This window comes from Canis lupus, chromosome 6, assembly GCF_003254725.2.
Source record: "Canis lupus dingo isolate Sandy chromosome 6, ASM325472v2, whole genome shotgun sequence".
Taxonomy (NCBI): Eukaryota; Metazoa; Chordata; class Mammalia; order Carnivora; family Canidae; genus Canis; species Canis lupus.
In genome coordinates this window covers 18,457,802-18,483,932 of record NC_064248.1, presented here as the reverse complement: position 1 = coordinate 18,483,932, position 26,131 = coordinate 18,457,802, and the positions used below count along the sequence as shown (strand labels likewise).

Genomic DNA, 26,131 nt, shown 5'->3' with positions numbered 1-26,131 from the left:
CCATACGAGATTATGAGCTCTTTTGTGATTATACAAAGAAAATTTCACACAAAGCTTGTTTACAATGAACCAAACCAAAAGAATCTTTGTATCCACATTTTCAACTTCAGAAAACCCTTAATAAAACTGCTATATTTAAAAAAGCACTAAAACAGTCTTTAAGCACTTGACTTTATATCTGCTACTTACTCTAAGGAAAAGGAAAATGGCTTAAATCGGTGTAGCTTAATAACAAAAAACAAGCCATGAAAGATGGATTAAAATATTAACAACATTTGCTGCCTGGCAATCAATAAATATCTTCTAACTCAATACAATTTATCCACCTGGAAGTTTCTGAATAGTCAACATGATGCTTTAATTTTCCCTCTTGCTGTTACACAGCAGTGGCATCGCATCAATGAAAGCTGTGGGACAGATAATGGCATCATCCAGAGGAAGACCAGAAGACCACGCCTCAGCGTACTGTGATGGAGTCATCTTTTTGAGTACTTCAGAAAGAAAAGCGAGGTCATTTTTGGCTCCAAGCAAGAGGAGGTAACAAAGAAACCCAAGTGTGTGCCACATTCATACGTGCCCTCTTCCACATCTCTTTTCTTTTGATGGAAGTGTGCCATCCGTGCAAAGCTCATGGTAATAACATTCCTATACACTGCACGATGTTCACTTGGGAAAAGTCAAGTAGTAAAAACTGACAGGCAATATCAAGTGAAAAGGGGGATGAGAGCTCCTGTACCTCCAAGGCCTCCTCTCACGTTCCTGGCTACGCACGAGCAGCAGACTCGGCTCCTGCGCCACCTCAGACCTGCAGGCGAATCGTGAGGATGGGGTGGGGGAGAGGGCGGAAGGGAGGACAGGAGGCAGAGAGGGGGAAAGACAACACACCTACACAATTCACAGGCATGTTCCCAGCTTGACTCATCCCTCTAGCCACCCTAGCCCTTCCAGCTACGCTCAGACTTACTGGTCCACACCTACCTGTCCGTTCCTTGTCAGGAGCCCCAAACTCTGAAACCAAAGAGGATTACAGACACTATGCGACACCGCGTGATAAACAGTCACGGCCCCTTTTCAGAACACAGCCGATTCCACATCTGTTTTCATTACCTCTCATCGAGTTCTTCCAGCCTGCTCTTCACCGTGTGGGCATTGTTATCCTTGGTGATTTTCTGCAGGAGGTAGAAAGTCTGCTGGAACATACGTAGTAAATACTCCTCGAATTCCATAGGCACACAGTTCTTGGACATGAGTTCATTGATGCAGGACATGGCCAGGACCCCAAGCCGGCCGCGCTCCTGACCCAACACACAGTTCTGGCTGCTGCCGTTAACTGATGCCATCTTTCTGGCCCGGATGTCACAGCCAAAGCGCGCAAAGTGGAAGATGGTGGTTAGGAGGGATGGGGTGATGCTGGCAGACAGAGGAATCCAACTGAAGAGATGGGCCAGGCACTCCAAGGCCAGGGAACAGATATACTCACTCTCCGCATCAAGGATGGGGATTGGCTGATTCAACAGTTTGGCTGAACTAGGACTCTGCAACAGGTTACTCAGTAAGTCACCTGGAAATACAAAAAGCCTTTAACACACGCTATCAAGTCTCTTACAAATAAGTTTACCTACAACAGAGAGAAAGCCAAAGCCATCTTTCATTAAGCTCCCTACTAAAGGGATCTGTAGAAATGTAAAATAATGTCACTCACACCTCTCGGTGCTCAGTAAATTTGTTTGCTTTGGGTAATGTATTTTTCATGAGAACATATCATTTGTTTAGATGCAGAGTTCACGACAGTTTTTAAATGAATCAACGTAAATAAATGCTCTCAGTGTTAATATCAATAGATGTAACTCACAAAGCTCTTTGAGGACCTCGATAATCTTTAAGAGTAAAGGGGTCCTGGGTAATAGGGTGGGCAAAAATGGGTGAAGGGGATCAAAAGTACAAACTTCCAGTTATAAGAAGTCCTGGGGATGTCATGTACAGTGTGGGGACTTACAGTTAGTCAACAATACTGTACTGTATATTTGAAAGTTGCTGGGGGAGTTAATTTTGAAAGTTCTCAGCAGTAAGAAAAAAAATGTTAACTGTGTAGTAATGGATGTTGCGATCGCAACTTTCTGTTACGATCAGTTTGCTTTATTTATTTACTTACTTATTTAAGATTTTATTTATTTATTCATAAGAGACACACAGAGAGCAAGAGAGAAAGAGAGAGAGGCAGAGGGAGAAGCAGGCTCCATGCAGGGAGCCTGACGTGGGACTCGATCCCAGATCTCCAGGCCCTGACCTGAAGGCGACACTAAACCGCTGAGCCACCCAGGCTGCCCTAGTTTGCAATATTTAACATCTATCAAATCATTATGTGGTATACCTGAAACTAACAGTGTTACATGTTAATTATATTTCAATTTAAAAAGAAGAAGAAGAAGAAAGGGGTCCAGAGACTAAAACTCTGAGAACTACAGAGCTAGGTTAGGTCTGTGAATCTGCACCATCAGCACAATCTGGGAGCTTGTCAGAAATACAAATTATCGGGCCCCACCCCACATGTACTGTGGTAGATCCTGGAGGGGTGTCACCCAGAAACCTGTTTTTACACATTTTCCAAGAGGTGATTCTTAATTGTTTTTCAGTGGTTTTTAAGTTTTTATTTAAATCACCCTGTGCTCATCACAAGTGCCCTCCTTACTCCCCAACCCCTATTTCTCCCATTCCCCAGCCATGGTTTATCTCTTTTTCCTTTCCTCATTTGTTCTGCTTCTGAAATGCCACATAGGAGTGAAATCACATGGTATTTATCCATTTCTGACAGACTTATTTCACTTAGAATAATACCCTCTAGCTCTATCCATGTCTTTGCAAATGGCAAGATTTCATTCTTTTTGATGGCTGAATAGTACTCCATTGTAGGCAATATACATACATACACACACACACACACACACACACACACACACACACACACCACATTTTTATTCATTCATCAACTTGATAGACTCCCATATCTTGGCTATTGTAAATAATGTTGCTATAAACATAGGACTGCGTTATCCCTTTCGTTATCCCTTTGAATTCATGTTTTTTTATTCTTTGGGTAAATATTCAGTTATGTGATTGCTGGATCATGGGGTAGTTCTATTTTTAACTTTCTAAGGAACCTCCAACATGCTTAATTTCTGAGAAGCATCAGACTCAAAGAAATCATGCAAATGAAATGGGATTGCAAAAAGCTATAAAAGGATTTTAGAGAGGATATAAGACAAATATTCAAAACTATAACAAGAAAACATTCCTGAAATAAAAGGCGTATATACAAAAGAAAGGGGTTTATTCTGTCCCCAAGAAGAAGTGATAAAGACTAATCGATACTAAGACTTTTTAGGAATAAGGAAGAGATGTAGGTATAACAAGCACATACACAAAGGAGAAAACACCCAATTCAGACTTCCCCACAGTAATACAAGAAGCCAGACAATAGTGGTACTGTGTCCACAAGTGGTGGGGCAGGGAATGATTTAATCCAAAGCTCTCCTTGGAGTAACAAGGGAAGGGAACATTTTCCCAAACACAGAAACTCAAATAATATACTGCCTACAAACTCTTTTCAGATTTTATCCATTTGAGAGACAGCGAGCATGCACATGAATGGGAGAGGAGCAGAGGGAGAAGGACAAGCAAACTCCCTGCTTGGGAGCGGGAGCAGGGAGCCCAACAAGGGGCCCATTCCTGGGACCCTGAGATCATGACCTGAGCCAAAGGCAGACACCCAACTGACTGCCACCCAGATGTCCCATTCCACAAACTCTTCTTGAGGAAACTGCATAGAGAAACCAAATAAAGCAATAAATAAAGCAATAAATAAAAATGCAGAATTAAGGAATGGAGCAGCTGTGCAAGGGGACTAGAGCAAGCACTGAATTAAATGTAGAATCAAGACTAAATATATGTAGGAATCACAGAGGGTGTGCTAGCTAACTTTTTTCTTTCACAAGCAAGAAGTCTCAAAATAATATGGGCTAGAATTAAAACACGTAGTAAGAAATTGGTTTTCCTCTTTTTTTCTTAATCCTAGAGGTTATCTTTTACAAACTAATATTCCCTGTGGAAAAAGTATCTCAAGGTCAGCAATTCCTACTGTTTTTAAAACCTCCCATTAAATTCAAGTAAAACTATAATTTGTTTTTATTAAAAAGAAAACTGAGGGCACCTGGCTGGCTCAGTCAGAAGAGTATTAGACTCTTGCTCTAGATAGGGTCAAGATAAATTAAAAAAAACATTAAAATGTAGGATGACACTTTTTGTCTTTTTATTTAGCTTAACCTCACTGCAACTACATATAACGAGGAGTCTAGAATGCTGTAATTTCTGAATGGTGGAATATTGGCTAAATTTTTATACTGTATTTTGTGCTTTATAGCAACAGTTCTCAAACATTTTGGTCCCAGAACCCTTTGTACTCTTAAAAATTACTGAGAATGCCAAAGAACTTTTTTAAAAGATTTTATTTATTTGAGAGAGAGAGAAAGGGAGCACAAGTAGCAGGGAAGGGCAGAGGGAGAAGCAGGCTCCCCACTGAGCACAGAGCCCAGCCTGGAGGCTCTGTCCCAGGACCCTGGGATCATGACCCAAATCAAAGGTAGCCGCTTAACTGACTGAGCTACCCAGGTGCCCAGCCAAAGAACTTTCACTTATGCAGGTTATGTCTATTAATATTCATCACATAGAAATTAAAACTGAAGTTTCAAATATTTTAAATACTCATTTAATAATAAATGCCTGACATGTAAGCATAAAATATTTTTAAATGAAGAAACTATTTTGCTGCCAAAAAAATAAGTGAGAAGAGTAGCACTATACATTTTTGGAAATCTCTATAATGTCTGTCTGGCTCAAAAGAAGATAGACTCTCTCATCTGCTTCAATCTGTTGCAATATGCTGTTTTCGCTGAAGTATATGAAGGAAACAGCTTCACACAAATATGCAACTGATAAAGACTAAAGTGTTTCTGTGGCCTTTCTAGGTGATTAGAGCTGTTCTTTAATATATAAAAATTTTACTAGTAGTAATTTCTTAAAGGTTAATTGCAATGTGGGATCTGAATGAGTTTTATTTAGTATACTCATGAGAGAAGGAGTAAAAATGACAAATAACATCTTAGTACTTTTATGAACGTGTATTTGACCTTTGGGACCCCTGAAAGGGCTCCCAGATCTATTGAGAACTCCCGCCTTACACTAATGCAGGATGAATATGAACAGATTAGTTAACCTTTCTCAGCCTCATCTCCTCAGCCATTAAAACGAGGATCTTGTAATTTATTAATAAGGGGCTTAATTTCTACTGTTAAAAGTAGATTAAAAAGTTGTCCCTAGGCATCGTATCTTGTATGGTGTTCACTGGTTTCTATTCTGAAAGAGCTGCATTTTTTTTTTTTTAAGATTTCATTTATTTGAGATAAAGGAAGAGAAAGAGCACTGAAGGGGCAGAGGGAGAGAATCTCCAAGCAGACTTCCCACTGAGCACAAAACCCAAAATGGGACTCAATCCCACCACCGAGGAGATCATGACCTGAGCCAAATCAGACGCTTAAATGACTGACCCACCCAGGCACCTGGAAATAGCTGCATTTAATACTAGTTGAAACTCATCATGATCTCAGCAACCCATGCTGATAATCAGAAGACCTAGTTTCAAAGAGTTATGCAAGAAGGATGTTCAAGTACAATCTACAAATATTTATCCAGTTCGTTACTGGATTAATAAGGCTATTTTCTGAATTGTTGCCGTGGCTGTTCAGTTGAGTCTGTATGTACAACTTTCTCTCATTCAATGACAGTAACTGTTTCTGGTATCGCTTTTCTCATTGTTCAAGGACCAGTGGCCATTTATGGAAGGTGCTGGAGTCAGAGGAAATCACCACTCTCCACTCTCCAACTAGAAGAATTTTGGGGGTGGATAATTAAGCAGGATCAAATGGAGGCTTTAGCAAAGGAGCAACCATCCATCAGACACCATCTCAGTATGATCTTCTATTAAACCTGGACATCTGGGATCCCTGGGTGGTGCAGCGGTTTGGCGCCTGCCTTTGGCCCAGGGCGCGATCCTGGAGACCCGGGATCAAATCCCACATCGGGCTCCCGGTGCATGGAGCCTGCTTCTCCCTCTGCCTGTGTCTCTGCCTCTCTCTCTCTCTCTCTCTCTCTCTGTGTGACTATCATAAACAAATAAAAATTAAAAAAAAAAAAAGCCTCAAACTAAATATCTTTAAAAAAAAAAAAACCTGGACATCTTTGGACCCTTGGACCTTTTTCTAAAGTCTCTTGAACATTTTTAAATAGAAATAAATTGTGGCTTTAAAAACGAAAACAAACAAAAAAGTTGCCCCTACTCTTTAGTTCAGAAGAACTTTTCCAGAATAGGATTGCTAAAGGGACGAAGAAAAGCAAAGCAACAATAATTACATTATGAACAGCTCCCATTTGATGTGCTATTATTATATGCGTGGTGCTGCACTAAGCACTTTACATACACATTCTCCTTTCACGCTCACAGCTCTAAGACAGGTATTACCTGCATTTACAAACTATTAGAATAACTAAGACACAGAGAGATGAAATCTTTCCCCCACGTTCCCCTGCTAATAAATAAGTAGAGCTAAAACGGAAATCCAAGCCTGGCCCCTAAGTTTATGCTCCTTCCCAGAAAGCAGGTCAACTGGAAAGATCATGCAGCCAGGAAAAAGAGATCAGTAAGGAAGCTAATATTCAAATGCAGAAAAATATGCTTGATCTGAAGTCCTAAATAAACCAGCATGTACACCGTGACGGCAACTGTAGGACGATATAGGCAAAAGGACAAATGCTGAACAGGATTATGCAAAGGTAAAGATTATTTAAGTGCATAAGATGATCCCTATTATCTTTTTTTCCCCTCAAAACAAGAATCTTTTAAGGTTGCTCTCAATGAAAATGATTTTATTCAACTTTAAATGTTCCAAAGTATTTTAGTAGGTTACAAAGTTTTTCAAAAATTGTATTTTAATCAAAGCGGAAGGAATTTCCACAGAACAGAGGGACTCTGCTTCACGTTGCCAATATTTCCAATGCAAACCTAAGAGAGCTTTAAATAAGCTACCTGTGCAAGAGGGTACAACTCAAATTTACAAAGCCTGTGAGAGACTTCAGGTTCTCTGACTTGGGCCAGGCTCTGGCAGCAGTACGTACCCCTGCCAAGAGGTAGTGGACAACTCTGGTGTATTTACTCACCTGGAAGCAATCCAGATGTGTTAAGCATTCATGCGAAGATCCCTTTGGCTTTTTTACTTTCTTAATTATTAAAATTTCATGTTTCCTATTCAGTTCTACATCTACTAACTCAAGAGTATCTCAACCACAGCACTACTGATATTTGGGGCTGGATCATTCTTTATTGTTCTGCGCATCATGGAACATTTAGCAGTATCCGTGGCTTCTACTCATCAGATGCCAGTAGTACCTTCTCCACTCGTTATGTTAGCCAAAATATCTCTCCATGTTGCCAAAGAACCCGTGCAGGGCAAAATCACCCCAATTGAGAACCAGGGATTTCACTGCGGCCTCAGCAAAATGTGGAGTAATTCCATTCAAGGAGCCTTAATGGGAAAATGAGCTCACAGGATTGAGTGGCCCTCCCCAGTCCCATCTGCCTACAAGTAGCTGATAAGGGGATACTCGAAAAGATTTGGAAGTGTACAAAGACCTGCAATTTGCAAAGTCTAGGAGAAAACAGGAAGGCATAAACTGGTCTCCATCAATTGAGCTCCCTAATGTACTTGTACTCTAGAAACTTGCGATTGTCCGTTTATGTACAGATCCATATCCAACAGTATGCATCTTGTAGACGGGAATGCCATGGTCTCAAGTTTTACTGCAGAATGACGAGAGAGAACTCAGAATTGCAGTATTTACCTCATTTCATTCTTTTCACTGCTTCCTCCCTGCCCCCCTCATTTGTCCAAGCAAAGAGGTGAGAACAAGAGAAGGCTGAGGAAGGAAGAGGGCTGAGGCTGCTCCAATGCAGCAGGAAGCCCCAGCCCCAACCCCAGCATACGGAGGGCTCAGCCACGCCTTCCCCATACTCGGTCCTCCATTCTTTGCCTTTCACAACCCACAGGGCCAGCGGTCAGGGATGGCACACTAAGTACGTGGCAGAGCTAGGGCTCTAAATCAGGGGGAGGAGGAAGCAGGACGAGAAAGCAAATTTAGGATGAAGACCAGGCACCTAAGCTCGGACGGGTTTCTTTCCCTGCTCCATCACTTACTGGCAAAGGGATCCCCCCATGAGCCCATTTGTTTGATACAACCGTCATCTACCTCACAGGATTTTGGTCTAGTGAGGCGTATTTAAAAGATAAGGCAACAATATGAGGAACTATTCTGAGAAGCAGACCACAAGCGCCCTTCAGAGCTTCTTCTACATCCAGACTGTTAAGAGTCTGGATGCAGGGACAGTACCTGGGCTTTGTTTGTTCTTTGTTTTTTTTGTTTTTTTTTAAGATTTTTTATTTATTTATGAGAGACACAGAGAGAGAGAGAGAGGCAGAGACACAGGCAGAGGGAGAAGCAGGCTCCATGCAAGGAGCCTGATGTGGAACTCGATCCCGGGTCTCCAGGATCACACCCTTAGCTGCAGGCGGCACTAAACCTCTGCGCCACCCGGGCTGCCCTTGTTTGTTCTTTGAAAACGATGTTACCAGAAAGCATATGAGGGGAAAAAAAATGCCAAAAGCCATGGGGCTGCCAGAGAGCTGCATGCAAATCCAGCCAGGCAGAGAGAGGCGGACACGGACTAGAGGTTGGGATGGGATGGGATGGGGCGGGGGAGGGGAGGGGTATCTGGTTTACTCACTGGGCCCTAAGTTTTCTCAGAATGACTTTCCTCTAGAACAGTGAGCTTATGGTCACCAAAGCTAAACAGTCTTCTAGAAGTTTTACTACTGCTTCACTTGGTATCTTCAGTGCACAGAGGCAGTTGAGCAAAACCATCAAAATAAATATTAAATCATCAGCACTGTCCAAATAATGGAACAAGATCTGACAGCTTCGCCTGCAACTCTCATAAAGGGAAAAAAGGCATATCACATGAACGTGTAAACCTATTGTTTTTTAAGAAGTATGCCAGCTTAAAAGCCTACTTCACTTCCTAGGCCTCCTACAGTCTCCTTTTTTTTTTTTTTGCCTTTTCTCAAATACTAAAATTCATGACTTCAAAAATGTTTTAACAGTGCCTAAGAGGCAATTTTCAAGAAGTATGCACCACACTGTTAGGTTTTGTTTATAGGGAAATGTCAAGTCAGTTCATACTGTATTTTACCTCACCTCATCAACAAAACCTCGGCAACACAGAAGGGAGGCAAGCATATATTTTTGATTCTGATATTCCCCAGCCCGGCCTCCAGGAAAATAGGTCTATTAAAGTAGAAACGGAGTTCATTCAGAAGATGTAGCTGAACTAAGCCAACTAAAACATACAGCTTCTGGCATTGGAAAATGATCTCTGAGAAACAAGTTTTACTAAACTGCTGCTAACTGGAACTGGATGCTAAGTCAGTATTCACCTACCTAAAACCAAATCCAATTCAAAAGAACTAATCTTTTTGTAAACTATAATTTAAATGAAATGACACATTTTAAGACCAGCCAAACTGCAGAAGATTCAAAAGCGTACACTCAATTAAAAAAAAAAAAAAAAATCAAAGCTCAACCTCATTTGCAATTTTTTTCTTTAAACATCAAATATTGCAAAATATAAATCTGCTAAGTCATCTCAAATATTCACGTTGAAAATGAAAGTCTGCCACCAAGTACAAATAAAGTTCAAATCCCTGTTGATTTTTGACACACTCTCAAGCTCTGTAATAAGTGTTTAATCTAACAAGTATGACAAATGACTCTCTAATAGCTTTTAAACCAACTATGATAAATGGAATTTGGAATAAATTAGTATACTATGAGCCGTCCCTAAAATGTCATGCTATATTTTCAGCCCTACAGTAGCTCTGCAAGAATTTCAACTTCCACTTATTAACAACAACAGGCTACATGAAACAGCTCAGGGTTGGAAATGTCTGATTTCAACAGCCTGTTTGCTAGGGTAAAGGAGAAAGATGGGGAAATCTTTCTCATTAGCCATACCAATATTTACAGTAGAGGAAGAAATGTGTGCAATTCACAGGATGTACTCTACTTGAAAAGCATTTGTGATCATTCAGTGTAAACACAAGCATTTGGAAACTAAAAGTTTCTGCTCAGACACAATTTCCTCTTTCTATCTATCCTTGAAAGCAGCCATTTTTAGGCAAACTGCACTTGGACTTTTAAAAAAGGTATTAATATAACTGTGAATAATTAACCACCAGTAAACTACTTAGTGACACTGCAAATGTGCCCATACTTTATTATTCTGAACAGATATAAAGTCAATGCTGATTACTGCACACTGATCCCATCTTCCCCCAGCCCAGTAGGGAAGCAAGCACTAAACACATCCTCTTCCTCCCCCTGCCCACACCCCTTCAGGAAACTAACCAGCCCCTGCAACCTTGACCCCTGCGTAACTGAACAGCAGACCTGTCAAGCCCATGGGTGCATGCCAACCCCAGCATGAGCAATACAGCCACGAAATCTGAGAAAAAGCAAAAAACCAACCAGAAGGGACAACAACGGTTGTAAACTGAAGGGAATGGAGGTGGATGACAGATCAAAGGTGCCATCTTTCGGATGGATAAGGAAGAAATAGTATACATTGCTCAAAGTGTATTAGAAAGTACAAGTACTTACGAAGAACTAAGCAGAGCTAGCTCCTCAGAAAACATGGGCAGAAAGACCAAAAATAGATTAAGGAAGAATCAGCACATGTATCTGACATAGATAAGCAATTGCTACCCCATCAAGACCCCAAACTGCATTTAAAAAGAGGAACATCATATGTGGTGGGCAGACCATACCACTTTCTCCTGAGGTCGGGGATGGTGGTGGGGTGGCAGCAGTGACACTGTGTTTGTCCCAGACAGTCTCCAAGATACCTATCAAGAAAGGAGAAACTGAGTTTAAGAAAGAAACAAAGTCTAACCTATGAAAATCAGATTTAGAAAAATGATATCCCTGATCAAACATCAGTATTTAAACATCTCTCTCTCTACTGTATGTCCACCTGGACATTCCTGGACAACACCACTTGGATGTTCTAAACTCAATTTATCTTCCCCCACAAACTCACCACTATTCCTCTTATGCTCCTCCCCTAGCCCACAGCACCAGCCCACACGATCTCAGCCTCAGGCCTCTGCTGGCCCATCTGGCCTTGCCCACATCCCCACACAAGGCTGCACATGCCAACCTAGGTGCTACTTCTTCCACATCAACCTCTGACCTCCTCTCCTCCTTCTACTCCTGCCAGACTCACTGCTACTAACTACCCCTCAGAGCTCTACCCACCTGTCATCGTTCCCAGAAATCTTGTCTGTTCAGTTCTGCCTGTGAGTAAAACACGCTTCGACTAGAACTCTTAACACACTGGTTTGAGCTGTCTTTCTCCCCTACTAAAGTACCCCAACCTAGAGGCAGAGACTGTTTTATTCTCCTCTGTGTCTCTTTACAGAACCTACCACATAAGATGATGGATCGTAAAAGCTTTTGAAAATACTGTGTTTTCAAAATATTTAATAGTATAATGAAGATGAACCTTGAAGTATCACACTAAGAAAAGGAAGCCAGACACAAAAGGCCACATACTGTATGATTTCTTTTTATGAAAAGGCCAAATAAGAAAATCCATAGAGAGACAGATTAGTGGTTGCCAGGGGCTCAAGAGGGAAGGGCAGTAAGGAAAATGTTCTGGAATTAGATGGTATGATCATTCTGCATTCACTTTGGAGAATATATTAAAAACCACCAAGTTGTAACACTGTAAAATGGTGGATTTTATGCTATGTAAACTAATCGCAATTTAATACATTTTAATGTCCACATAGCAGGATACAGAAGTATCAGACATAGTCCGTGACTACAGAAATGTAAGCCTCTGGTTGGGGACATCAATAAATGTGCCGTGAATGAATAACTGCTCTGAGGTATGGGTTTCCCCTGGGGATGTGGGGAAGAACAGAGAGCAAATGACAAGTTCACTTTGATCAAGCATTCTTCACTGATTTAAGTGCCCACTGCATGCCAAGCACTTCTGTAACCCTACGAAAGAAAAAAGTTCCTAGACACCCAAGAGGAAAGCCAGGCAGAGGAGCTGGAGACAAAAAGACTTTTTTCAATACAGTAATCCCCTCAAGCAGCAGGCCCAGGCCCTCTGCACCTCAAGGGTGCCAGGACCAGAGCTGCACCTGTGCCTCCTCCTCACAAGCAGCGAGGCCCTGCTGGGCCAAAGCATTTGGTCCTCACCGCACCTTCCTGTCTCATTCTGTGGTTTACTTTTGCTTTCTGTTTCTTACTCCCCACATGGCGTCATGAGGCTCTGATAAAACAGACAAGATGACGAAGAAAATGCTACTTACAACTACAACCTAGTGCACAGGGTGCTGATTCAACACTTGATCTTGCTTCCCTGCACAGAATTTACACATTTCCCATCTTCCCCTCCTCCAACTTCTCCTGATCTTAAAGTCAAATGATTTTCAATAAGGTGTTTGCCACCCACCGTAATAAGAATGCAGTGCTGAGCATTTCAATCCCACCCCTGTGGTCTGACCTATACCTCATTCATCACAGTCACAGGATGGCCCAATCCAGATAGACAGTAAAGGAAGTTGGTGACAAGCACTTTCGCAGGGCACTTCAGAAAGTGTTGGACACTGCGCCCACTGCACACAGTACAGGCCACACTCTTGCTGGTTTTCAGTTCTGTCCTGGTCCAACTGAAATGGCTGCTCAAAATGAGCCTGAAATGGCTCCCCACACCTACACCCCTTGCCAGCACCACAATGCTCACCTGTCAGCAGCCCAAGCACAGTCTGCACCTGGTCCAGCAGCAACTTCCGCAGCTCCTCCTTCCGAGCCACGCTGAGGTCCTCTCGGGGACAAGCCAGCTCTTCCGAAGTCGTCTTCAACATGATCAGCCCAAGGGGGGTGGTTACAGGGGACTGGATCAACTGCGGGGAAAAGGAAGTTCTGAGCAAGGCCGTCAGGCTGACAAAGATACAAGGAGGACAGAGGAACATTAGCCCTCCAAGTCCCTCCACGCGTTTAATCTCACAGGAGCGGGCCACACATCACTCAGGACTCTATAGTCCATTTATGTAACTTTTTAACCATTCAAAGTATATTCTCATCTTATTCTAAGGACAAAATTCTAACCGTGAACACAACGCTCTTTTACATCTAACGTGACAGTTTTTTTACACATCTACATTGCTAATAGAGCCTTGGTCACTCTGCCCCGATCTATGTATTAGCCACAGAGAAATGGGTGAACCAGTTTATGACATCTTTTCAACATTCCGGTGTTAAATCAATTTTACATTTCTATGCTTTACAGGCTTTATGAAAGTTTGAGATTAAACACGTAGCAGAACAGAAACATGCATACCCCAAGAACATGGCTATGATTTTGCCAACGCCGACATAGCATATTTTAGTTTACTCTATCACCTGCAATATCCACTATGCTGTAATAGTTTCCTTAAGCAAGACACAGAGAAAGGTACACTTTCAACACCATAACACTACTTTGAGCTTTCTAATCGATTTCACAAAATTCAATTACTATTCAATTCGGTTAGTTTCCAGAAATGGTAAAAGCAAGTTGCCACTAAAATTGTTGTGTTATAGGCTACAATCTATGTGAGGGCACACAACTGAAGAGACAGACACCTGACCATCTTCTTCGCTTATAATTAACTTTAAATGTAGTTCATTCTCAGATACAGATGAGCCATTTGCTTATTCAATCCACAAAATGAGGGAACAGGAGGGTGCCAGGAACTGCAGCCAGACAGAATATCTTTCACCGCTTCCAGCAGTACAGGGCACTTGCCCTTCCCTTGAAAGCAGCTCTCCCCATTGCAGATGAAGGGAAAGCTCATCCCAAAGAGCAGGAAATGCCTTCAATGGTGGGAACTCAGGAAAAATTCAACTGCCTTTGGGAGTAGCACGATGTAAAAACAGTGGCCAGTAATGGCGTGTTGAAAATGCTATTATGTCAATTCTCTTAAAGGCTACCACTTCAAATACACCCTCCACAAGCTTTCCTTCATTTTGCACAAGTTTGGGCTACTTCTAACAACTTGAAAAAATGCAGGAGGGGAGGAACAGGAAATCCCTGCAGCAGCTTTTCTTTACAGAATAAAGAACTGAGGCTTCAGAAACATCTCCTTCCACCCAGAGGTCTGTGGGTTATCAATTTGTACTTTAAAATATTTCTGAGGGCAACAGGTGTTGAGGAGGGTGCTTGCTGGGATGAGCACTGGGTGTTGTATGTAAGTGATGAACCACTGAATTCTACTCCTCAAACCAGTATCGCACAGTATGTTCACTAACTACGATTTAAATAAAAATTTGGAGGGATCCCTGGGTGGCGCAGCGGTTTGGCGCCTGCCTTTGGCCCAGGGCGCGATCCTGGAGACCTGGGATCGAATCCCACATCGGGCTCCCGGTGCATGGAGCCTGCTTCTCCCTCTGCCTGTGTCTCTGCACCTCTCTCTCTCTGTGACTATCATAAATAAATAAAAATTATAAATAAATAAATAAATAAATAAATAAATAAAAATTTGGAAAAATCGGGCAGTCCAGGTGGCTCAGCAGTTTAGCACCGCCTTCAGCCCAGGGCCTGATCCTGGAGACCTGGGATGGAGTTCCACATTGGGCTCCCTGCATGAAGCCTGCTTCTCCCTCTGCCTGTGTCTCTGCCTCTCTCTCTCTCTCTCTCTCTCTCTCTACCTCATGAATAAATAAACATTTTATAAAATTTTTGAAAAAATAAACTTATAAAACTTTTTTATTACTCCCCCACCCCTTGCATTTCTGACTTTCCCCTTTATGTCTTTTGTCACTATTTTCCCCCAAAGCCCTCATTCTTACTCTCTCAGTTGGGAATGCCTTGAGGTTTTTTTCTTTTTTCTTTTTTTTTTTTTTAAGATTTTATTTATTTATTCATGAGACACAGAGAGAGAGGCAGAGACACAGGCAGAGGGAGAAGAGGGCTCCATGCAGGGAACCCGATGCAGGACACGATCCTGGAACTCCAGGAACACGCCCTGAGCCGAAGGCAGACACTGAACCACCGAGCCACCCAGGCATCCCTCAGCTAGGAATGTCTTGTATTACCAAATATTCCATTTGGCAATACATTTTCCTGTAGATAAGAAATGTTCCATGCTCCCGGAAGTAAAAAATTCCTACACCATAGGAAGTGCAGCCGAAAGCCCTCCAGTCTCGCATCATTTGGAAAAAGGGAGGCAGCCAGGTTAAAAAAAAAAAAAACAAAATATGAAAGTTATTCTTTACCTGAAAGAGCAGCCTGATCAAATATTTTTTCTCACTAGCTTTGTGTCCAGCTTGTTAGTAAAATGGTGTTTCCCTTCACCATCATCACATATATAATTTCAGCTCATACTACAGGTAATTCTCTGCAATTTACTTTAACAGAGAATAAGCACTTTTAGGTTGAAGTTCAGGTTCTTAGTGTGAGCTTCTTAAAAGGTTCAATAATTTTTATTATACCACTGTATTAGAAAAGAAATGGCAATTCTTTCTATGCTGCTTGACCCTTCATTATCTGGTCCCAGGCACAATGTGATCACAGGTCCAGCTCAGCAGATTTCCGGAATCTGAGTAATAGACTCCTGAAAGGTGTGACGTTTGGGCTAGTGTTTGGGGGGAGGTGGGCGCAGAGGTCAATTTCAACTTCAACTACTTCCTTCTCTAGTGGCTACAAAGGGTAGAACAAACACACAAAGCAGCAAGTATCCTTCTGGGGCCCTGAATCAGCTCCTCTCTTGCCTGTTATGGTGGTCACCACATTGATGGCAGAAACTGGATAGACGACCAACCAACCATCACAGAGTTAAAAATGAAAACAAACAACTATGCACCCCAGACAGCAAGCAGGCCATGATGAAACTGAGCCAGAAAAAAAACCTTTCAGATGGCTTATTCAAAGGACTGTATGATGGGGGCACCTGGGTGGCTCAGTCAGTTTAGCATCCGACACTTGGTTTCAGCTCAGGTCTTGATCTCAGGGCCATGAGTTCAAGCCCCACATTGTGCTCCACAATGGGCATGGAGCCTATTTAAAAAACAAAACAAAACAAACAAACAAAAAACAAGCATTGTAGGAAGGTGAGGTTGACTCTAGAACTGTTTGTTCTTATTTATCACTACCTAAAGAAAAGCTCACTTTATCATTATCAGAAATGTTAGAACTGAGCACCTTTACTGTTGACATGGCTTTCATGCCACTGATTGGTTCTCATGAATAAATGAGAAGCAGAGAATAACACAACTGAAGGATTTTAGAGATCACTTAGTCCAATCCTCTTGTTTCACAAAGAAGGAAATGGAGGCTCCAATAATTGGCAGGTGTTGCTAAAATCAAAGATGATTTGTGACAAAACTGGATGCAAATCCCAAACCCACTTGTTCCCTCCAGTGCTCTTGCCACGATGGGGTGTTTCAAAGTCAGAGTTGCATGAGGTAAATGGAGTCACTTTTGAAGGGTGGAAAGAGGGAAGTCGTGGAGAACAGAGGAAGAAAACTAGCCTTTTTAAACCTCCATGAGCACTTCACCTAAAAATGCTACTCCAAACTGATATTTGTTACTATGAATTATACTTCAAGAGTAGACAGGAATCGTCTGTTCTCCTCCTCACCTGGCTACTGGTAGGACAGTGCATGTCCAGCTCACATGCCACTGCTTCTTCTCACAGGGCATGCCACTAACCAACCCAGGGAATGCATTCTCCCTCCGGGGGGGCCGTGGAAAGTTACCACAACTGTCCTCATCTTGGAGTGAAGGCAAGAGTGTCAGAGAAAGCCAGTAAAACCTCTCACCTCATGTCCTACCACTCTAGGCTTGCTAGCCTCCTTGCCATTCCTCAGAGTTTTTGTACTTGCTAGTCCCTCTGCCTCAAATACTGTTCCCCTAGATACCCACATGGCTCACTCCATCACTTCTACCTAGGTTTCTGCTCAAATGGCTGCCCCTCCAAAAAAGCCTTCTATCATCATCCCATCTACATAACAACCCCTGACATTCCCTTCTCCCTACTCTGGATTTAATTTTCTTCATCATACTTATAACTACCTATAAACTTTTTGCTTACTGTTTATGGATGTCTGCCCTTTGAGATCAGAAGCTCCACAAAGGCAAGGACGCTGTTTTTGTTTCATTATCATATCCCCACCACATGTTTGGTTTGGACATGGCTGGTATTCAACAAATACCTTACTGAATAAATGAATGAATCTCCTTTGCAGTATCAGTCCAACAAATCCCTAGATAAATGGATCGCTATACAGAGAAAAAAAAAAAAAAAACTGAAAAAAAAAAAAAAACTGAATGAAGAATTTTTGTGCCACTTTGAGGCAATTTGGGAGAAGCTATAAGGATGCTGTATTTTTTTTTCAGCGGCCCATCATTCAAATGCTTTGTCGGGAGAGCAGACAGAAGGTTAGAAAATGGTACTGTTCTAGAAAATCCTCAACCTACAGTCACTGAGATACCGATTTTCAGAGAATTTTACTCCTATGAACTGTATGTAATACCTATTTCCTGCATACCCATGACTAACTCAGTAATATAAAAATGTTTTTAACTTCATCACAGGATTCAAATGAATAACAGCATCTCCTGGCTGGCTTTAAAGTCCCACCTTCACTCTAATGACATCCAAATCCTGACCTGCGGCTAGATCTCTTTCCTGGGCCCCAGATTCATAGCTCCCAACGTCTCACTAGATATACACAGCAGAACACACAAATCTTGAATGCATACTCTGCCAAACTGAATTCCCCATCTTCCAACCAAATCCATTTCCTCCTCCATCAACCCCTGGCCTGGAAATTTGGCCATCTGAGCCAGAAACCTCCCTTCCTTCACCCCTACCACTCAGTCACTGACCAAAGGCTCTTGACTTAGGCTCATAAGTGCCCCACCTCCATCCACCAGCAAGGTCTCTGGGCCAGGTCCTCCTTGTCTCACTCACACTTCAACAGCAGCCTCAGGGCACCAGCCTTGCCCCTCTGCAACCCTCAATGTTCCATCGCTGTCTTTCCAACACAACAATGTGGCCAAGTGTTCTACACACTTTTCATTCACTCCCAAAGAAGGACTATGAATTACAAACTGAAGCCCCCATGTAAAAGCAAGGCCCTGCCTGGTCTGGCCCCGGCCCATCACAACCTGGCCACTTACTCCAGCACCCCACCACCTCACATCTCACCCAACAATACTGAAAATACCTCAGCTCCTGGAAGCTAAATGCACTCCAAACACACTTCCACACAGTAATTACCACAGTGCTGGATAATTATTGTTTGCACAGCTAGCCCCCCACAAAATTATAACTATTAGAGGTCTCATCCTTGTACCCCAACACCTGGCACAGTACCTAACAGGCTTTCAAATCTCTGCTGAACAAAACCTCACTGGAGGTTAACAAAGTGATTGGGTTTCTCCCTCCTCTTTCACCACTGCACAAAGGTACAACATGTGTCAAGAATGCAAAGTTAAGCGAATGAGATCATTTATCCTACAATGAACTCGCTCCTATGGTTCCAAAATGCTAATCTTAAAACTCTTCTTCAAGACAAGGAAATAATCACTTCTACAAACAAACAATTTATGAGATGAGGTTTCCTTAGGTATATCCTTACCTGTAAAATGTTTGTAAAAAAGTCATGGTAGAACATGGGCCAATCTTGACGGCCAATATCAACAATAACTTTGCAGAGCTTGTTCCGGATAAAGTAAGGTAAGGTTTTGTGGTGAGCCAAAAGGAGTTTGGGCAGGCAGCTACGGATTTCCATCTTATCTTGAGAGGGGACCCCAAGCCACATTTTATTAATCAGATTCTGAAAAACAAATATACATCTTTTTAGTTAACCATGTAGACACAAAAATAACTGGTCTTCATCCAATGATTAGCTATATCATCTCAAACAAAAAACTCTGCTTTTAAACAAAGGTTTAGGGCAATTTGGCAATAAGAGTACTAGGAATATTCAAACCCTGTGATATAACAATCTCATTGCTAGAAAGATCTGCTAAATAATTTCCCAGAAACAAAAGGCTACAATGGGCAAAAACTTTCTATACTACAACACTACTGTTTCTAATGGCCACCAAAAAATGAAAAAACAATTTTAATGTTCAAAAATAGAGGAGAATGACTTGGTGAATAATGGTATAATCATTTGGTGGCATGAGTGATATGATTGTAATTAGGCTTTAAAAAAAAGAGATGTGAATTGAAAGACAAAAATTGGCAGAGAGCTGAAATAAATGAAAATGTCTGTGGTTGAGATAACAGTATTATGGGTACCATCTCTCTCCTCCCAAACTGTTTTTCTTTCATTATCTTTCTATTTAAAATGATAACATGGAAGGAAAAGTTACATGTTACAGCAAAAAACCCACCTACTGACCCAGCCCTATCTCACCTTTCTCAGGTCAGAGACAGAAAGCTGCCCCAGAACAGCAGACATATTGAAAGAGGCAGTGAGCAGAGCTACCACTGTTTCCCAGCCTTCTACACATTGAAGCTAAAGTCTAGTGACAATAACCCAGCACTGTGACCACAAAATACTTCTCCAAACAGCAGAAAGTCATCTGACAACTTACCTCAAACACCGTTAAACTGTACATCATGACATAGTCATTTCTAGTGCTGGAGAGGAAGTACAGGCAGAGTCTCCAGGCTCCTATTTGCTGGGCAAAGTTATCAAGAAGCTCCTCTGGAAAAGTTAAATAGCAACAAAAGAAGGCTATGAAAAGACAAGAAACCAACACAAGGCTGGGCTGTCTCACTAGTTTTTTAAACACATATCTCTCCATATCATGTGAATAATGCCAAAACCAACTAAAAAAATCCAACTGTGTCTTCAAGATAGAAAGGACAGACCATATAACATTTTTCTGACTCTGAGGTGACCATGAGCATGGACAGTGTGTTCAGCCATCTACAATCCAATAGCCTATGGGCACTTATTTAGGCAGAAAAACTTTCGCTTGTTAAAGTTCTTACTTAACCTGGGGTGCCTGGGTGGCTAAGGCAGTTAAGCATCCAATTCTTGATTTGGCTCAGGTCATGATCTCAGGGTTGTGAGATCAAGCCCTACATCAGGCTCTGCACTGGGCATGGACTCTGTCACCCCCATCCCTCTGTCCCTCCCTCCTCAAAGAAAGAAAAAAGAAAGAAAAGTTCTTACTTAACCCAAGTATAGACATACAGTTACAAAAGTATCATTTCTAAATAAATAAATAAACAAACAAACAAACAAACATTTCACCTTATAAATGATGGCTAATTGTTAACCTGTTTCCTCTGGGGTACCAGCTATATTTCTTTAGGGCTCACACTGTTCACACAAACACAAAATGATGGCTACAAAAGCAGGACAAGAAAACATTAAGGCGGGCAGCCCTGGTGGCTCTGTGGTTTAGCGCTGCCTTCAGCCCAGGGCATGATCCTGGAAACCCGGGATCAAGTCCCACATCGGGCTCCCTCCATGGAGCCTGCTTCTCCCTCTGCCTGTGTCTCTGCCTCTCTCTCTCTCTCTCTGTGTGTGTCTCTCATGAATAAATAAATAAAATCTTAAAAAAAAAAAAAAAGGAAAAGGAAACATTAAGGCTAACTTTATAAATTCAGGACAGAAAAAATGCAAGAGAATTAAAGACAGCTAATTCTCTTTATTTGGTTTCCATATGGTTTTATTTTAAAATACCACACCAAAAAAAGTCTACAAATAAGAGTAGCAATCATAGAGGTTGCCAGGAGCAGCCCTGTTCACACCAAATCATTGAGAAATGATCTTCCTCCTCCTTAGGCTGCTGGTAGCATAAACCCAAACCCCAAGACAGCAAGCACTAAGAGTCTGTCACCATGCTTCTGGACACGCTGCCCCTTAATCACCTTGACCTGCTACACTGATCATGAAATATAACACAAAAAGGGTGAAAACTTTAAAAATCAAAACAAACATAAATTTAAAAGGGTAAAAAAATAATTAACTTAAAAACTTAAAAGAAAAAAAAAGATAAATAGCAACAACCCCAACAGATTCTAGGAAGCCCCTGGAAAAGAAACAAGTACAGCAGCCTATTCTAGTCCTAAAATTACTGCTCCGCTAGTACTCTACAACACAAGCTAAATGCACTAAGGCAGCCTCACTGAAAATCCCATACAAGGAAGCTGATGGCCTAGTCTTTCAACCAGGTAAGTCTGTTAACAAGCCCAGAGCAGGAGTCACACCAGAGAGAATGAGTTCTGGCTGGAAATGAGGAACTTCGGGCCAGAGACTTTGCCACTCATTCCTGGTGATCACTGCTCCTCTTTGAGGCTCTACTGTGAAAATGACCAGATTTTCCCTTGAGGTTCCCTACAAACAGCTGTACTTCTAGGCACTGATAAGACGCCTCTGGTGGAGGGTGAGTAGAGCTCCGGTAATAAAACGCCTCCCTCCTTTCTCCCACCTTGCTAGGAAAGCCTTCAGTTTATCCTAAGATATCAAAAAAAGCAGCAAGTCATTCCAGCCCACACACTCAGACAAAGCTCCAAAGACTAGGTACAAAGAACTAAGGCACACATACACCATATAGAACCAAACCCCCAGGGATTTCCCCTTAGCCTGCATTTAAATTAGACAGTTTAGTATCTAGTTATTTAAAACTATTTTAAAATCATATTAGAATATGATTTAAGTGCAGAGGTTCCACTTTTAATTCATGAACACTGAGGGTGAGCAATGTTTGCTTTGCAAACCAAAGAATTTAGAGAAAAACCAAATGCACTTCAATTAATAAGCTAAAAATAGGACTTTAAGATATCAGTGTTGGGATATAGCAGACTGATGTAAAGGACAGATCCTTCACTTGCTTTGGTAAAAATCACCAGTGATATTTTTACTGTAAGTATAAAGAACTTTGGTAGCATAAACCTAACAAGATGACTCTGGACGTAGAACAGTTAGCTCAACTGAGTAGTAAGAGAATCTAGGGAAGCAAGCAGAGTGGATTTTCTACACCAAATGCCTGATTATCTATTGGGTGCAGCTTCTGTCAGCGATCCCGTTATAAATGTTCTAGTTCTCTATAGTATACTCCCTCAGAAAAGACAGGCATGTATAGGGCAGGCCTAAAAGAGACCACCAAGTTTAAAAATTAAAAAAAAAAAAAAAGTAAGAAATTCACATCTACCAGGAGCTGATGCAAGAGATGCCAAGAGAAAATGAGCTACAGCCAAAGGTCTACTGGCCACCTGGAAGTCTGGAGACTCCAGCCAAGTTTTAGACCAAAGGAAGAAATCAGCCCCAACAGTCAACTGGCCAAAAGACTTAGAGAAGCCAAGTGGGGCAGAGAGATGGGCCTCCAGAGTCCTAGAGACAGAAAAAAGGCCTCGCCAGAGGTGAAAGCAATGAACGTAAGGTCAGTAGAGAGCAGCCAGACATCCAAGGGGAAAAGCCTTTAGGTTGGGATAGAGAAGAAAACATTTTTTGTTTTCAAATTCAGGGGTTAAGTGAGGACAGAGAGAAAAAAGATTACTCTAGGACCAGTGCAGCATGTCTCCGAGGCAGAGCTCTGACACTTGAATACACATTCTAGTTTACAGTATGCTTTAATGAATTGTTCATGTAAATAAACATGAAATTCAAAAGGATGTTCTAGAAGGTGCTAACGGTTCCCAGAAGACCTAAGGTAATTTTATCTATATCTCTCTGTTGTTTGAAGCCTTTATTCATTAAACTTACAGAATGGGACAGACAATAGTAGAGATAAGAAAAAAGCAGCAAGAAGCCCCCAAAAGGAATACCAGTTAAAGGACCTTTGGACACTAGATAAGGTTTGGATTAGACTTCCACACACCAAAACTACATCATTTTGACACTTTTGTGAGTTTTAAGTTAATAGTCTCAGGTTTCTCTTATATAAGTTCAACAATCCTGAAATTAGGAACAAAGCAGAAGGAAGGGTTTTCCACACTTAGCCAAAGGAAAGAAAATCCATCGCTACGGATTATAGTGGGCCCATGGACTGTATATAGCCCTTACACAGCTAGATTTCGCAGATGCCACCGACCAGCAAAACAAGAGCAAAAAAAGCAAGAATTCCAAGGGAAACAAGCAGGCTTGACCAGCCCAGGCAATAAACTCCTTCCTCCTCACTAGGGCCTTTTCATTTTAAGTGACTCTTGACAACTCAACACTTACCTATCTCACGTTTTCTTTCATTGGTTGTACAATCGTGGAAAAATTCTGTCATCAGACTTTCCAATGCCCTGAGGGAGGCTTCTTCAGATGCCTAACAAAAGAATTTGAAAGAAAAAAAATCAGTAACTGTATCAGTGCTACTTTCCTCACTTCCCTCCAGGTCACATTCAACAGCAATGGTAATTTACTTCCTCAAACATCTTGGTTCAACATTCTTCAAATGCATGGGATTCAGAAAAACTGAAGGGAATTTCCCAGCTGGCTCAGAACCCAAATTTTGAGTATACTCTATAAATCCATATTACTGTGCAACCAATTTTCAATTATTTATGCTAAGGAAAAGGGAACAAATACCTCAAAATTTAATTCCGGAAACATATTAAAAGCAAATTAACAGGGATGCCCGGGTGGCTCAGTGGTTGAGCATCTGCCTTCAGCTCAGGTCATGATCCCGGGGTCCTAGGATTGAGTCCTGCATCGGGCTTCCTGCAGGGGGCCTACTTCTCCCTCTGCCTATGTCTGCCTCTCCCTCTCTGTCTCTCATGATTAAATAAATAAAATCTTAAAATAAAAATAAAAAAAAGACAAATTAATAGCCCCTGGTCCTGACTAAACAGGCAAAGTGAAGAGACTCAGGGAGAAGGTGAGGGCTCCCTATAGACTTCCTGTCGATATTACACTTGCCCCAAGTCTAAATAATCAGCTATCTCTTGATTCAGAACTGCAGTTAAACTGCTGCCTAGATCCTGGGGGTTTCTGAAGGCATGTCAGGAGTCACCTGTTCTGACAACTCTCCGTCTGGCATGAGCCACCAGCAGAGACAAAGGTCAAGGCAGCTGAGAGCCAAGTGGAGCAGGAACTCAACATGAACACATCCTAGCCACAGAACCACAGCCCGCTGGACTCTCAGCAGAGCTGCTCGGGTGGCAAATGAGGAGAGGGGCTCTCGACCCCAATGCCCATCTCCTCGCTCTTCCATGTAGAGCCCCAAATCTACGACTCTTCTCGGACACTAGTAGGAGGGATCATTTGAAGCAAGGAGTCCGGAATCCACACTCCTTCACTCATCCGTCTGCAGAAAGGTGAGCATTCCTAGACCATTTCTGAATCCTCACTGGTGTTATCTACCCAGAGATAATCAAGAGAAGTTCTGATTTCTTAATTATCTCTTTATTCGGGTCTCCTCACCATCCTCATCCTCCCTTCTCCATACCCTCTCCATTGCCCCCAGTGAGGTCAGACTGTGAAAACTGTACTTTAAAACAAGACCACACTCAAATGTATGTATCAAACTGTAATATTTACCAGAACCTCCACTTGACAACTGACTTTTGAAGACACTGAGGAACCTGGGATATCTCTGTGGATGAAGTCTCTTAGGACTGGTATTAATTATAGAGGATGAGGCAGGCTTACACCAGCCCGCCTACATCAACCAACACATGCAAACAACTGCAGAGCACACAGGGGCTCCTCCGCTCAAGCAGTGTCAGGTACAGCTGTCTCTTCCATGCCACGGTCATATATGAACAGCTGTGCCATGACAACTCACAATGACACGCTGATCGATGAATTACTGTATAATAGCTTTGGCATTTGAGAGTTGTCTGAATTTTCTATTTATGATCAAGATCAGCCCTCTAATCTTACTTTTCTCAAACCAACGCATCAGTTCAACTGAAAAATATCCTTGGATCGGAACTTAAGCTGTTTTATTAAAAACTACACATTTTAGGGCACCTGGCTGGCTCAGTTGAGAGAGCGCATAACTCTTGATCTCAGAGTTGTGAGTTCAAGCCCCACACTGGGCATGGAGCCTACTTAAAAACAAAACAAGGGCAGCCCCGGTGGCGCAGCGGTTTGGTGCCGCCTGCAGCCCGGGGTATGATCCTGGAGATCCGGGATCGGGTCCCATGTCGGGCTCCCTGCGTGGAGCCTGCTTCTCCCTCTGCCTGTGTCTCTGCCTCTCTCTCTCTCTGTCTCAATAAATAAATAAAATCTTTAAAAAACAAAAAACAAAACAAAACAAAAAACTACACATTTTTGTTTTCAAATGGAAAAATAACTGGAATGTCAGGCTAAAACAAACCTGTGAACTTTTTTAACCTGTTTCAGGTTTTTGCATTGATGAGAACATCCTCACTGTTCTCACTTTCTAGGAAAATGCTGAAAATTCAAATTCTGAAAATGAATCGATATAAATAAAAGAATGCTTTGGTCTGTTTCATAAATCAACCTGGTACACCCATTTCATTTGAAAAAAGGATTTGCAGGATGCCTGGGTTGCTCAGTGGTTGAGCATCTGCCTTCAGGTCGTGATCTCAGGGATCGAGTCCCATGGGGAGCCTGCTTCTCCCTCTGCCTATGTCTCTACCTCTCTGTCTCACTCATGAATAAATAAAAATTTTTAAAAAAGAAAAAAGGATTTGGTGTTTTTAAAAAAAGTTTCAGGGCACCTGAAGGGCCTCAGTCAAATTCCAACTCTTGATTTCAGCTCAGGTCATGATCTCAGCGTTGTGGGATTGAATCTGTATTGAACTCTGTGCTAATAAGCACAGTCTGCTTGTCCCTCACCCTCTCCCTCTGCTCCTCCTCCTGTTCATGCACTCGTGCACGTTCTCACTCTCTAAAATAAATAAATAAAATCTTTTTAAAATATAAAGCTTCTGGGAAGATCTGAAAGAATCAAAGAAAAATCTCAAGTTACTGGCAAAAAAGTTTA

General features: G+C 41.9%; 1 protein-coding gene across 6 annotated transcripts in view; it reads right to left on the bottom strand.

The window, feature by feature from the left end:
• Positions 1-26,131, bottom strand: part of XPO6 (exportin 6) — a 102,168-nt gene that overhangs the window by 48,249 nt on the left and 27,788 nt on the right. For 3 of the 6 annotated variants that reach the window (XM_049110919.1, XM_025415672.3, XM_049110918.1), the window contains exons 2-7: positions 23,410-23,500; positions 19,826-19,968; positions 18,859-19,056; positions 12,977-13,136; positions 10,986-11,063; positions 1,108-1,561 (exon numbers count right to left, since the gene is read on the bottom strand). In XM_049110919.1, coding sequence (XP_048966876.1) covers positions 1,108-1,561; positions 10,986-11,063; positions 12,977-13,136; positions 18,859-19,056; positions 19,826-19,968; positions 23,410-23,500 — 1,124 coding nt within the window. The remainder of the gene's footprint in view (positions 1-1,107; positions 1,562-10,985; positions 11,064-12,976; positions 13,137-18,858; positions 19,057-19,825; positions 19,969-23,409; positions 23,501-26,131) is intronic. The other 3 variants (XM_025415675.3, XM_025415674.3, XM_035717717.2) reach the window with 2 other exon arrangements.